We start from the raw sequence: 13024 nt of genomic DNA, 5'->3' as shown, positions 1-13024 counted from the left end.
TTTCTCTCCCAGTAGCTTCTGGAGAGATAACCATGTGACAGTTCTCTGCTCTTGCACGCAGCTCTTGCACCACATCTCTGCCTTGTGCACAGCACAGAGCTGTTCAGACCTGGACAGCTGCAGCACTGGAGACTACTTTGGTCTGTTTGTTACTTTTGTGTGGTTCTTGGGGCAGGACCAAGTACTGGGATTCATCGAGTTTTGTCCTTTAAGCTTCTCCTTGGCCCAGTTTCATTCTTCTGTGTTTTCATTCATACCATTGTTCTCTGGAGCAGTTGGGCTGCTTGGCACTGCTGTGGGAGTGGGAGGTCCCATGGGTAGTGCTGGCCTAGGAATAGATGTCTGAAGACAGACTAACTTGGTACAACATGAAGGGGCACTAGAATTGAGGAGGGTAAAGGGTGGGTAGACAGGCCTCAAACATAGTCTGGCAGGGACAGCTGTCATCACATGCTTAAAGGCTCTCAGGAGCCAGGAGGAATACAGCTGAGGGCACCCAGGTGGCTGGGCTGGTAGGGAGTCTGTGGTTCAGGGAGTTCCCGAGGGCTGGACCTGGTCCAGGCTTTTTTTTAGGCCCACTGGTTGGCCTAGAAGACCCCCTCATATTAGTTACTATTGTGGGTCAGGCTTGTCCAGCCCTACTGCCTGCAGTTGGCTTAGGGTATAAATTTAGGCAGCAAACCGGTCCACAATACCTGATACAGGAGGTTTAGGCTTTCTGTGTCTGAAGTTCTTTTTCTGGGATGTGAGGGGTGGGGGTTCAAAACAGGGTTTCTCTGTGTAACAGAGCCGTTGACTGTTCTGGACTCATTTTGTAGACCAGGTTGGCCTAGAACTCAGAGATCACCCTGCCTCTGCTTCCCAAGTGCTGGGATTTAAAGGCATGCACCACCATGCCTGGCCCTTGAAATTTCTTTTTGTTGCTCGTATTTTGATTTTGAAATAGATAGAGTTCTGACACTGCTCTCCCAGTTGTACTTGAGCATCCTCGTTTTAAGGAGTCCTTAGTTGGGTGTTAACAGCTGTAAAGGCATGTGGGACTCTTCCAGCAAGTGTCACATCTGCATGGTCATGTTGAAACCCCATGCACCTCTGTCCTCCACTTTGTCCGTGAGAACACTGAGTCATGGAATTGTTCTGCCTGTTTACAGCTGGGGGAGCTGGGCAGGGGTCTAGGAGGGTGGCTGTGGCCTGTGTAGCAAATGGGGGCTAAACTATAGCTTGAGTCTGGGGTGCCACAGCTTGAGCCACCACTGTCTCGATGCAGGCTCCTGTCTGCTGGGTGACTGCCTGCTTTGGAGAGTTCTTTGTTCTGTTCAGCACCTATAATCTCTGTCTTCCTGTGTTGTACCTTTTCAACAGGGACCCAGATATGGAGCTTCGAGAAGAAGCTTGGTCTCCGGGGCCACTGGATTCTGAGGACCAGCAGATGGCCAGTCATGAGAACCCAGGTGAGGTGGCCTTGGTGGTCCCTCAACCAACCCCACTTCTTTCCCACCAGGCCAGGGAACCATCCTTTGTGACTCTGGGGTGCCTGGATTCCTGCCCCTTGCCCTCCAAGAGCCCCACACTCCCAGCTTAGAATGAGAGGCTGGTGTTCAGGTCCCTAAGGGTCCTTTTAATAGCACCACCCGGATCCTTGGAGCCACCTTTTGTGTCATATCTGCAGCTAGCTATTGTTGAGCACCCCTTTTGTGTCCCATTTCCCGCTCTAGTTCCAAGAGTACCGTGTCTGCCTCCAAACCCAGGGTCTGGGAGTTATAATGAATGAGGGAAGGACTGGGAAGGGGAATCTGAGGTCACATGGTAAGATTTGGGAAGGGTGGGCTGGGCTAAATATGAAATTATTCACTTTTAAGCATTGGCAACATGTGTTCTTTTTGTTTAATAAAGCATTATTAGGTTGAAAAACTCACCTGTGGGTTACGTGGAGCCTAGGTGTTTTGGGTAAGACCCATCCTGGTCCACCAACACCCTCCTCCCTCTCCCTGGTGATTCCAGCCTGATGACAAGAAAGCTCATGCGAAGGCACAGTGGGCCAAGTTGTGTGTCTGACACCTGGAGCAGACGGCATTGGCTTTCTCCATGTTAATAAATTGGTGCTTACAACACATTGCTTCAGTGTTCCTTAGACTTTGCTGTCATGGCCCAAGGTTGTTGTCACCTCCACCTGTACACTGCCACATACCCATTTGTGTGGGGTTGCAATAAAAGTTTGGCACAATCCTGACAACTCGAAGTTCATGCCGACTTGAGGTTCCACTTCTGTCTCACCGCCAGGGTGTGTGAACTCTACTTGGGCAGGTGAAACCCAGAGGGCTATGCTGCATTTTACCCTACCGCCGCCATCAGGTGTTGGGCGTGTGGGAAGTGCTTATGCACCACTTGGGTGAGAGAATGCAGCCTAAGATGGGCGCCCCAGCCAGGATGAGAAACAAGGCAGGCTGAGACTGAGGAGGCAGGGGTTCCCAAACTCCCAGCTGGGAACCTGTGGAGTCAGAACGAAGTGCTTCCCTCCTACCCCACCCCCCGGGCCTGCAAAGATGCGCCCAGGACTAGGGATTGGGGGGGCGATAACTCTGGCTTAGCTCGAATGCCCAAGAGCCCTGAGGGGCCTTCTGCGGGAGACTTGGGACCTAGGCTTCCCCACAGCCTGCGTGCTGGATGGTTCTTCATGAGAGACAGTCCTTGATTCTAAAGTGTTTATTGATTGTTCATCGTGCAGAATAGGTGTATACCACTTCCTCAGGGTAGATCAGAGATTAAATGTCTTTTGCAGGAAGGAGTGTCCTAGAAGAGAAGCTTATTAGCTAAACCTCTGAACCCATCTAGATACCTCATTAGCATAGAGAACTCTGTGTTCTGTGTTACGTGACCAGCAGTCATGTTCTTTATATGGGGAGTTGTGGTCACTTGTTCCGGGCCAGGAGTCTGGTTGGGAGTAGGTGAAACACCTACTGTCCTCAGGTGGGTTGCAGGGTTTCTGAACCCACTTGGCCTTACTAAGATTCCTGGCATGGTCCACTGCCCTACACTGACTGTCCTAGTTTCCTGTCTGTTGCTATGCTAAAATAACAGCATAAAATAACTTAGGGGAGAAGGGGCTTATCTGAACTTTTCATTCCAGGTTCATCATGCTGTGACGTCACAAGGTCGGGGGCTTGAAACAGCTAGTTACAGCCCATCCACAGTTGGGAACAGCTAGTTACAGCCCATCCACAGTCGGGAACAGGGGGAATAAATGTGTGTTTGCTAGCTTGGGCCCAGTTGGATTTCTCTCCATTTATTTTATTTTTAAAATCAATCAATCAATCAATCAATCTTATTTATTTATTTATTTATTTATTTATTTATTTAATGTGAGTACACTGTAGCTGTCTTCAGACACACCAGGAAGAGGGCATCAGATCTTATTGCAGATGGTTGTGAGCCACCATGAGGTCTCTGTCTTAAAACTGCTGAGCCATCTCTCTAGCCTGATTTCTTTCCATTTCTAATAGTTTAATTTTCCCTGATTAGGGGAATGCTACCCTCACAGTGGGCTGGCTCTTCCCACATGAGTTAGCTGATGAAGTTCCCACAGACATACGCACAGGACATTTCAGTGCAGACAACCTTGTGTTGAGACTGTCCAGGTTATTCTGGGTTGTGTCAGGTTGACAGAGCTGTCCAGCACACTGATGTTGCTTTCCCTAGGCTCTGCATCATTCAAGTGCTGGCCTGTTTATCACACTCTGACTCGTCACTAATAATGGTTCTTAGCAAGCACTGCCTCTGCACAGTGGAAGCCATGTTGTCAGATTGGCAGAGCACTAGATTGCAGGGTTTTAGGAATCCCTGTTGTTTTTTTGTTTACTCTTAAATTTGCACATTTCTGGGAAGCCTGTTCATAATGCTGCTGCTGAGAATGGCACTTTTAGTGTGTCCTGTCATCATTGTGAGACTTCATGTGGGTCATCTTACTGAGAGTACATAAAACCTTGGACGGTCAGGCTGCCTGTGGCTCAGCCTTTACTTTTGAATCCAGACCCTTCCAGAGGTCTGGATTGCTTAGATGCGCTGATAGAGAACATGGCAAGCAGGAAAAACATGATCATAGAACTCTTCAATGGAGCAAACTCAGCGATGATTGAGTCAAAACCCAAACCATCTCAGAATAAACCACTAAAAGGAAGTCAAGTGGATAAGCATATTGTTCCCCAGATACTAAAGGTCTAAGCATGAACAACTCATCTTCCAGAAGAGCCACCTGTAACTCCAGCTCCAGACGGTCTGATATCCCACCCCCACAGAACCCCCAGAGCACCACCCCCAATACATATAAGTAAGATTTATTTTTAAAATGTGAAAGTGAGATAATTACAAGATGAAAATGATTTTTTTTTTGAGACAGGGTTTTTCTGTGTAGCCCTGGCTGTCTTGGAACTTGCTCTATAGACCAGGCAGGCCTCAAATTCAGATCCATCTGCCTCTGACCGCTGAGATTAAACGCATGCACCACCTCTGCCCAGCAAAAATGAAAAATTTAGAAGATGCAAATGGAGTAAAGAGTATTGGATTTAGGCAGAGAAAGTGTGATATACCTTAGACTGAGTCCCTGACACATCCAAAGCAAAGGAATAGAGTACATGGTAAAACTTAACTCATGGGCTGGAAGGATGGCTCAGTGCTTAAGAGTCTTTGCTGCTCTTGCTGAGGATCCAGGTTCCATTCTCAGCACCCATGTCTGGCAGCTCACAACTGCCTGTAACTCCAGCTCCAGGGAATCTAGTGCCCTCTCTGGCCTCTTGGTTACCTATACACTTGTGGTATTTATTTACGCAGAAACATGCACATGGCCAATATAGACACAACCTAAAACTTAATTCAAGTGAGGAGCCCTGCCCTGCAATAGAGCTGTTGAGAGAACAAGTCACAAACATTGTGAGGAACTATAAAGAGCTGGGGGCTGGGGTATGGCTCAGTTGCAGCACACTTGTGTAGCATGCCTAGGGCCCTGTGTTTATCCCACCTGCTGTAAAACCAAAACCCAGCTTCCTGACAGAATGACTTATAAGGAAAAGTAAAGGCAGCTGTTAGACTTCCTGTCAGCAACACGTAAGCCTGACAGAAGTCTAAACATGGCAGTATGCAGGGTAAGAGGGGTAAGCCAAGAATTTGAATGGTGTTGACAAAGAGCCAGTTAAGTCCCTCGCCTGTGTGCCTTTTCCTGAAAATGTAATGCTCACTGAGTTTTGGATAACCCCAGTGACCAGGGAGAGACATATAAAATGTGTCAGTGAGCATGGGCTTCATTGGAGCCAAAGGACTAGCTGGCCACCCAGACACCTGCCTATGAAGACAGCTGTGAAAATGGAAAGAGCCTCTTTTAGGGCATTTAGTGTAGCTGTCCCCAGAAGGCACCATGGGTCAATCCTACAGGCGACTGCTAAGCTCTGATTCTGTCATCACAGTGACAAGGTGATGATAGGCAGCATCTCCATGGAGAAGAGGAGGGGACTAAATAGCCTAAATTTAAAAACAAAAACAAAAACAAAACCCAAAAAACCTTTGGTTTATGAGGATTCATATGGCAGTGTGGAGTTTTATTTGAAAACAAGACAAAAAACAGGCACCTCCTGATTTTACTCCCTGAGGACTGCTTTGGCCAGCTGTTCTTGGAGGACCTAGGGCAAGAAGCATACATATAAGGTGAATATATAAGGTGAAGCATATAAGGTGAATGGGACGATGAGGGCACCAGAGCCCAGGGGAGACAATAAGCTTTGAGGAGGTACCCACTCACTAGAGTGGGGCAGTTTAGCCAAAGTGAATTTAACATAACATTTGTTTTTGCTGTGGGTTTTGCTGAGGATCCAACCTAGAGTCTTGGATAGACATTTTAGATAAGGGTGCTACTACAGAGCTACATTCCCAGCCCTGCTTTTACTTTGTATTTTGAGATAGAGTCTTGCTAAGTTGGCTTTGAGCTCCTAGCTCAAGCAGGCCTTGAATTTTCAAACCTGTCTCAGCCTCCCACATAGCTTGGGATTGCAGGTCTGTGTAACCAGGCCTGCAGTTTGCCTTTCTTATGATATCAGGAAGGGAGAGATTCATTTGGTGAAGAATAGAGAACCAACCTACACTTGAATACTGGGCGCAAATGCTCTGCCTACAACCTCCTGAAGTGATCCAAGAGCTTGACCCTGATGGGGTGTCTTGAAATCATTACAACTGCTATCCTACAAAACAAAATAGCTGCCCCTTCTGTGTCCGGCTAGTCTATGGTCTAAGAGTTGTCTCAAGGTGATAGAGGAACCTTCCTGAGAAAGGACCGGGCAGCATCTCAAGACTGTCTTTAGACTGGCAAAGGTGGGCTGCCAGTCCAATGGTCCAGAGGTGAGGTTCTGAGTTCTGTCTTGTTGCTGGGGTATGTGAACTCACTCAGGCAGACAAGACACAGAATGCTAGGTAGCATTTTACCCTACGCCAACATCAGGTGCTGGGTATTTGAGAAGCACCGCTTGGGTGGGAAAATGCAGCCAAAGATGGGTACTTCAGCGCAGGTGAGAAACGATGCAAGCTGAGACTGAAGCTGGGGTTCCCTAACTTCTGGGTGTCCTGTTGCCACTAGAATCTGGGTGGAGTGTGGAATGGACGGGCCCTTGGGAGGCCGGAGCTGGGGGCACAGGGAACTCTGGCTTTGCTTAGCAGTGAATGACTGGGGAGCCTAGAGGGCCCTTCTGCAGGAGACTTAGGAGGCAGTGTTGCTCTGTAGGATGAAGGCTTCCTCCATGGCCCCCACGATGGTTCTTGATGAGAGAGACAGTGCTTGATTCTAAACTGTTTATTATTGTTCATCGTGGAGAACAGGTGTTTACAACCTCCTCAGGGTGGACCAGAGATGAAATGTCTTTTCAGGAAGGAGTGTCCTGGAAGGGAAGCTTATTGATTAACCCCTAGAACCCATCTAGATATCTCATTAGCATGGAGAATTCTGTTCTGTGTTACGTGACCAGGGGTCATGTTCTTTGTGTGGGGAGTTGTGGTCATCTGTTCCAGGCCAGGAAATCTGGTTGGGAGTAGGTGAAATATTCCCTGTCCTTAGGTATGAGGTGTTGGGGTTTCTGAACCTACTCGACCTTACCAGGTTTCCTGGCATGGTCCACTGCCCCACAGATGTACTGCATAGCTAGCAGAGTCGTATATCCCAGGTTCTAACGTTCTGAAATTTTATTTTGTGTATAAGTGTTTTGCCTGTGTGTGTTTATGTATACCACATGTTTCCCTGGTGCCTGGGGTGGCCAGAAGAGGGTATTAGAGCCCCTGGAACTGGAGCTACTTTGAGCCACCATGTGGGTTCTGGGAATCAAACCTGAGTCATCTTCAAGGACACCAAGTGCCCTTGACCACAGAGCCATCTCTGAAGACCGTACTGAGGTAAAAAAAAAGTTGTCTGCCCTATCTTTTCAGAGACAGTGCAACCAAGTGAAGCTGACCTCCTAGGCTGACCCTGCTGTCCCCTTGCTAAATGCCCACAGCATCACTTTCAAACCCCATTGCTCTTTAGAACCTGCTGTCCTGTGGAGCACAGGTTCTGGCCTATAGAGCCTCCAAGCATCAGCTGAAAAGGAACCCCACCCTTTAATTAGCTCCCCAGTCACTTAACATCTGCCTATTTACAAACCTGCACACTAAACAGAATAACCAGACACCTTAGGGAAAGTCAGAGCCTAAGGAAGAACTGTGCCTGACCAAAGTTCTTGTTCCTTACCAGCCTTCTCCAGTTCTTAGGCAGTGCTTCCCTAGGTTGTCACTTAACATAGCATGCTCCTCTGCCCCCTGCAGGTCCTTGTGGCCTGAGCTCCCAGACTTCTTGCTGTATTCAACATTCAGATTCCATGTCATGACTGCAAATACTGTTCAGAGATGCACACAGTACACTGGCACTCTGAATCTCTAAGCTTTAAAATGTTTTCAGTTCTATTTTGTCTGTGTGTGTATGAGAGGGTGTGGGGCAAGCATACCACCATGCACATGGAAGCCAGAGCAGAGCTTGAAGGCGTTGGTGGTCTTCTACCATGTGTGCATTGTGACTGAATTCACATTGCCAGGCTTAGGGCAGGCACATTTACCTGCCCAGTTGTCTCCCAGGCGCCATTATGACACTTTAGCACATATGCATTACTGTATTTCGTCTTTACCCACTTCTACCACCACCCTTGGGACTGGTCCCTTTCCCCCTCTTAGATAGTCCTCCTGCTTTCCTCTCCTCCCTCTGCTGTCTGGTCCTGCCCCGCCCCTGTTCTACGTTCCTCTTCCACATGTGTATTTAAGTCAGTCAGTCAGTCTCTGTCTCTACCTCTGTCTCTGTCTCTGTCTCTTTCTCTCTCTCTCTGTCTCTGCCTCTGTTTCTTTCTCTCTCTCTCTCTGTCTCTGCCTCTGTCTCTTTCTCTCTGTCTGTCTCCCTGTCTCTGTCTCTCTCTGTGTATACATATCAATGCTTGTAGATGTAGATTCTTGTATTGATCTTCAGCTGGTAGTTTGAGACAAGATCTCACAGAAACTGAAGTTCCATGTGTCACTCAGGTTGCCTTGCTGGGGAGTTTCCAGAATCCATTTGTCTCTACCAACTAGGCAGCATTGAAGATTCAGGACTGCACTGCCATGCCTGGCTTCTACATAGGTGTTGGGTATTTGAACTTGGGACCTTTTGCTTTCACAGCAAGTGAGCTCCATCCCCTTAACCCTGTACATTATACTTTCAGCTATTTTTCCTAAGATTTCATTCTTTACCTCTGAATAAAATTGTATTGTATGTATTCAAGACATTTTCTTTATCCGTTCTTTTGGGGAAGGGCTTCTAAGTTGGCCTCATTTCTTGGCAGTTGTGATTAACAGTGCAGCAGTAAACACAGTTGTGCAGATATCTCTGCTTTGGCCACTTTGTCTCCATTTGTTTTCTACTTGAATGATGCTAATTGGTTTTGCCTTAGATAGACTAGTGAGTCTCAGCCTTGAGCATGTGGGGTCACCTGGCTGGCTAGTGACAGTACATCTGAAATTGGGGGTTAAAGTGGAAACATGAAGGTTCTAGGGCTTTGCTGGGACAGTCCCCCTGGATACTCTGAGATGGGAACTGCTGCAGATGGGTTGAGTCAATGACCCAGTGTGGCTGTTCAGTAGATCTAGTTGGCCACTGCAAGTCTTGGCTTTCTGGTTCCATCACCACGTACCTGGCACCTGGAACCTGGAATATTTCTTCTGAGGAAGAAGTGTAGCCAGGGCACAGGACCACAAGAACCTTGGTTTTGATCCAAGAATTTACAGATACTAAAGAGGATTTGAAAACAGTTGGTAGGACTTAGAGGGAGAGAGAGATTGATAAGGGTCAGGGTATTCGGAAAAAGGGAAACAGAAAGCCACGTTTTTAATAGCATTTCTTTTCAATAGCGCTTGGGAGACAGGAGAAAGAGTAGTGACTAGGGTTCAGGGCCCAGGGTCCAGCAGGGTCTTGTTCCTCGTGTTGAGAGTGCACACAGGTCCTCTCCCAGGATGGTGTGGGAATTAGGTGGAAGCAGCTCTTCACACTAGGGCCAACCAAAGAGGGAATATTTAATCTTTGTACTTGTAACCTTGCAGTCAGCTAAGAGTTGCTGTGTGTGGCCTAGGACTCTGGATATCTAGGAAGGGCATAGCAACAATGTATACTCACCTGTCCCCTCCTTACTGTTGCAAGCCACCCCTGTCACTTCAGCTTCAGCCCTCCAGTCAGTTGTCGTGGTCTATGATCTTTATCCTCTGGTGAATTTATTTTTGATCTAGCCCCTGAAGGCCAGCGCCTGAACATGAGCTCCAGGCTGCTTCGAGAGTTCCCATCTTAACCTTTGACGTAAGCCTCCTTTTGAATTTTCTACAACTCCCCCACCTCCCAGTGAGGCCCAGCTGTGGTGGTCTGCAGGCAACATTTTATAGTGGAACTACAGGGGCCTATGAGGTATATATTTACTAAAGGGACTCTGTTTTCTTACCTTGTCTTCATGTGTATTGTCATTATCTATATGGCTTTAGGCTGGCCTCCTTAGGTTTTAAAACTGGACCATTTTATTTATTTATTTATTTAATTTATTTTTTCTTGTAGCAGGGACATTGCCTTACGTCCACTGTTAATCCAGTCCTGACAGGGAGAAAAGTGGCTTTACATATCTCTTGGACTTTGACAAGGGGAGCTATTGACCATTCACATCATTTTTCTCAGAAACCTGACTTTGATGGTTATGTGTCCCCATTGCAAAGTTCCACCTCCCTAGCATCCCATCAAAAAGAAGCAGGTTGCACAGATGTGGGTTTGACACAGCCTCAAAGTGGACTACAGCCACTCATTTGCTGGATTATCTCTGAGGCAGCATTTGAGCACTTGGAGCTGGTGAAAGAGGAAGAGAGTGTCCTGGGGGCTGTGAAAACCTGACAAAGAAGAGATGCCATCTGGGTGGGTTGGCAGGGGGTACCTGGTGAGGCCCTGGCATAGGACTGTGGGCCTTGGTTCTGCTGGGAAATGGGGAGGCAGAGGGAGTTTGAGGGGTGGCCAGGCCCCTGGAGAGCAGATGCCAGGCAAAGTTCACCCAGGCCTCAAGAGCAGGATGAGTTGGCCTTGGACAGGAACACGTGTAGAAAGACTGGGCTACCTTGAGAGGTGGGTGTTTTCAGTTGTCCAGGCCAAGGCTCCTATATTGTAGTTGTCCATGGTGTGTGTGTTTGAGGCAGTCCAACTTAGTTTGTAATAGAGGCTAACTATGTGGGTGGGCCTCACATGCCCAGATAGAGGGGCTAGCATATCTCCTAAGCTACTACTGTCCCACCCTCTTTGTCCAACTTGTTTCTCCTTTTCTGTTTCTCACCCACAGTTAGAGTTGTCCAGATGTGACAGCAGTACTTCCTAGCCTGCAGACCTGGCCCTCCCATCCTCACTGGGTTTCAGGTGCCACCTGTGTTGTGCTTCTCATTGCCCTCCTACCCTTGGCCCTCGATAGCATTGGTCGGTAGACCTTTATGCAGGCCTGTAGCCTTAGGCATTGGTCTGCAGATCTAGAGAAAGGCTACCAGAGACAACACCCACTCGGAAGGAGATCAAGTATTAGGGAGATGGATTATGAACACAGAAATACTTGAAATGCCTTGTGTGGTTGGTGTCACACGGGATAAGGTGTACTGGATATGCATTGGTACAACCCAGCAGTCCCCAGGTTGGAGGAACCCCGAAAGGAAGAGCTGCCCTGGGCCACTCAATAAGCTGGAATCCATTGGCAGCCTGCGCATGGATGTTCACCTCTGACTTGCCTCCTCCTTCCCTCTTGCTTTGCAGTGGACATCCTCATCATGGATGACGATGACGTCCCCAGCTGGCCCCCGACCAAGCTGTCCCCACCCCAGTCTGCACCTCCTCCTGGGCCCCCGCCCAGGCCGCGGCCACCAGCACCCTACATCTGCACTGAGTGTGGCAAAAGCTTCAGCCACTGGTCGAAGCTGACACGACACCAGCGCACGCACACAGGCGAGCGGCCCAATGCCTGTACCGACTGCGGCAAGACCTTCTCGCAGAGCTCGCATTTGGTGCAGCACCGGCGCATCCACACAGGCGAGAAGCCATATGCCTGCTCAGAGTGCGGCAAGCGCTTTAGCTGGAGCTCCAACCTCATGCAGCACCAGCGCATCCACACGGGCGAGAAGCCTTATACTTGCCCCGACTGCGGCCGCAGCTTCACACAGAGCAAGAGCCTAGCCAAGCACCGGCGCTCCCACAGTGGTTTAAAGCCCTTCGTGTGTCCGCGCTGCGGCCGTGGCTTCAGCCAGCCCAAGAGCCTGGCACGCCACCTGCGGTTGCACCCAGAGCTGTCAGGGCCAGGTGTGGCAGCCAAGGTGCTGGCAGCCAGCGTGCGGCGCGCCAAGGCACCGGAGGAGGCCACAGCAGCGGACGGCGAAATCGCTATCCCAGTGGGCGATGGCGAGGGCATTATTGTGGTGGGCCCGCCAGGGGATGGTGCTGCAGCGGCCGCAGCTCTGGCTGGGGTGGGGACGCGGGCAACGGGGACACGGTCGCGCAGGGCGCCGGCGCCCAAGCCGTATGTGTGCATGGAGTGCGGGAAGGGTTTTGGGCACGGGGCTGGGCTGTTGGCCCACCAGCGCGCTCAGCACGGGGATGGGCTCGGGGTAGCGGTTGGTGAGGAGCCTGCACACATCTGCGTGGAGTGTGGTGAGGGCTTTGTGCAGGGTGCCGCACTGCGGAGACACAAGAAGATCCATGCAGTTGGGGCGCCTTCGGTCTGCAGCAGCTGCGGACAGAGTTTCTATCGGGCGGGTGGAGAGGACGATGGAGAGGACCAGTCGGCTGGTGCGCGGTGTGCCGAATGTCGGGGTGGGGAGGCCCGGTAGGGACGGGGAGGCCCGGGGGGTGGACAGGGCCCCTCGGGCTCGGTGGGAACTACCAGTGTGCAAGACCACGAGGGAGGCCCAGAGAGAATCAGACCGAAAGGAACAGCGGCCTTGTCTCCTTCCTTACTCCGTGCTGTTCTGGGTGTGAGGGGACCTGCAACTATTGGGTTCTCAGGACTGTCCACAGCCTCTCTGCCGACCCGCCCTACCGCCTGGTGGGCTGGCCCTTTGTAGGTTTCCATTCTGGGAGCCAGAGACTGAGAGAACTGCAAGGATCAATTGGCACTAGACCCTCAAGGGAAAGACCACCCCCACTACAGGTGTTGGGCTGCGGTGTCGTAAGAAATGGAGGGAATCCTGGCCTTATGCATCAAAAGGGCTTCCTTCCCTTCTAGAATTTTCTTTTAATCATACTGTCTGACCCGTCCCATCCATTATTTTTTCTGCCCCCCATGGGTCCTTATCAATTTTCTAGCCCAAGTCGTTCCTCTTCCTCTTGGATTTGCAGTAGCAGAGGCGTGAAGTAGCCTCCTGTTCCCAGCACGGTCTTATTGAGAGGTCCTGGCAGTGGAAAAAGGGATGTGGGGGCAATAAATGGCATTATTCAATTGTCCCA

At 49.7% G+C, this 13024-nt stretch overlaps 1 protein-coding gene across 9 annotated transcripts in view; it reads left to right on the top strand.

Annotated features, from left to right (window-relative positions):
* Positions 1-13024, top strand: part of Zfp787 (zinc finger protein 787) — a 27892-nt gene extending 14868 nt beyond the window's left edge. For 3 of the 9 annotated variants that reach the window (NR_166606.1, NR_166604.1, NR_166603.1), the window contains exons 2-3: positions 1363-1451; positions 1894-2230. Coding sequence is in view for 5 of the 9 variants with exons in the window: in XM_006540313.4 (XP_006540376.1) it covers positions 1373-1451; positions 11342-12408 (1146 nt within the window). In the remaining 4 variants the exon portion in view is untranslated. Of the gene's footprint in view, positions 1-1362; positions 1452-1715; positions 1807-1893; positions 2231-9804; positions 9872-11341 lie in introns of those variants that run through there. The other 6 variants (XM_006540313.4, NM_001013012.2, NM_001379300.1 and 3 more) reach the window with 3 other exon arrangements.

The sequence above is a fragment of the Mus musculus genome, chromosome 7, assembly GCF_000001635.26.
Source record: "Mus musculus strain C57BL/6J chromosome 7, GRCm38.p6 C57BL/6J".
Classification (NCBI taxonomy): Eukaryota; Metazoa; Chordata; class Mammalia; order Rodentia; family Muridae; genus Mus; species Mus musculus.
Note: the sequence above shows the minus strand (reverse complement) of the source record. Positions and strands in the feature narration are given on the sequence as shown.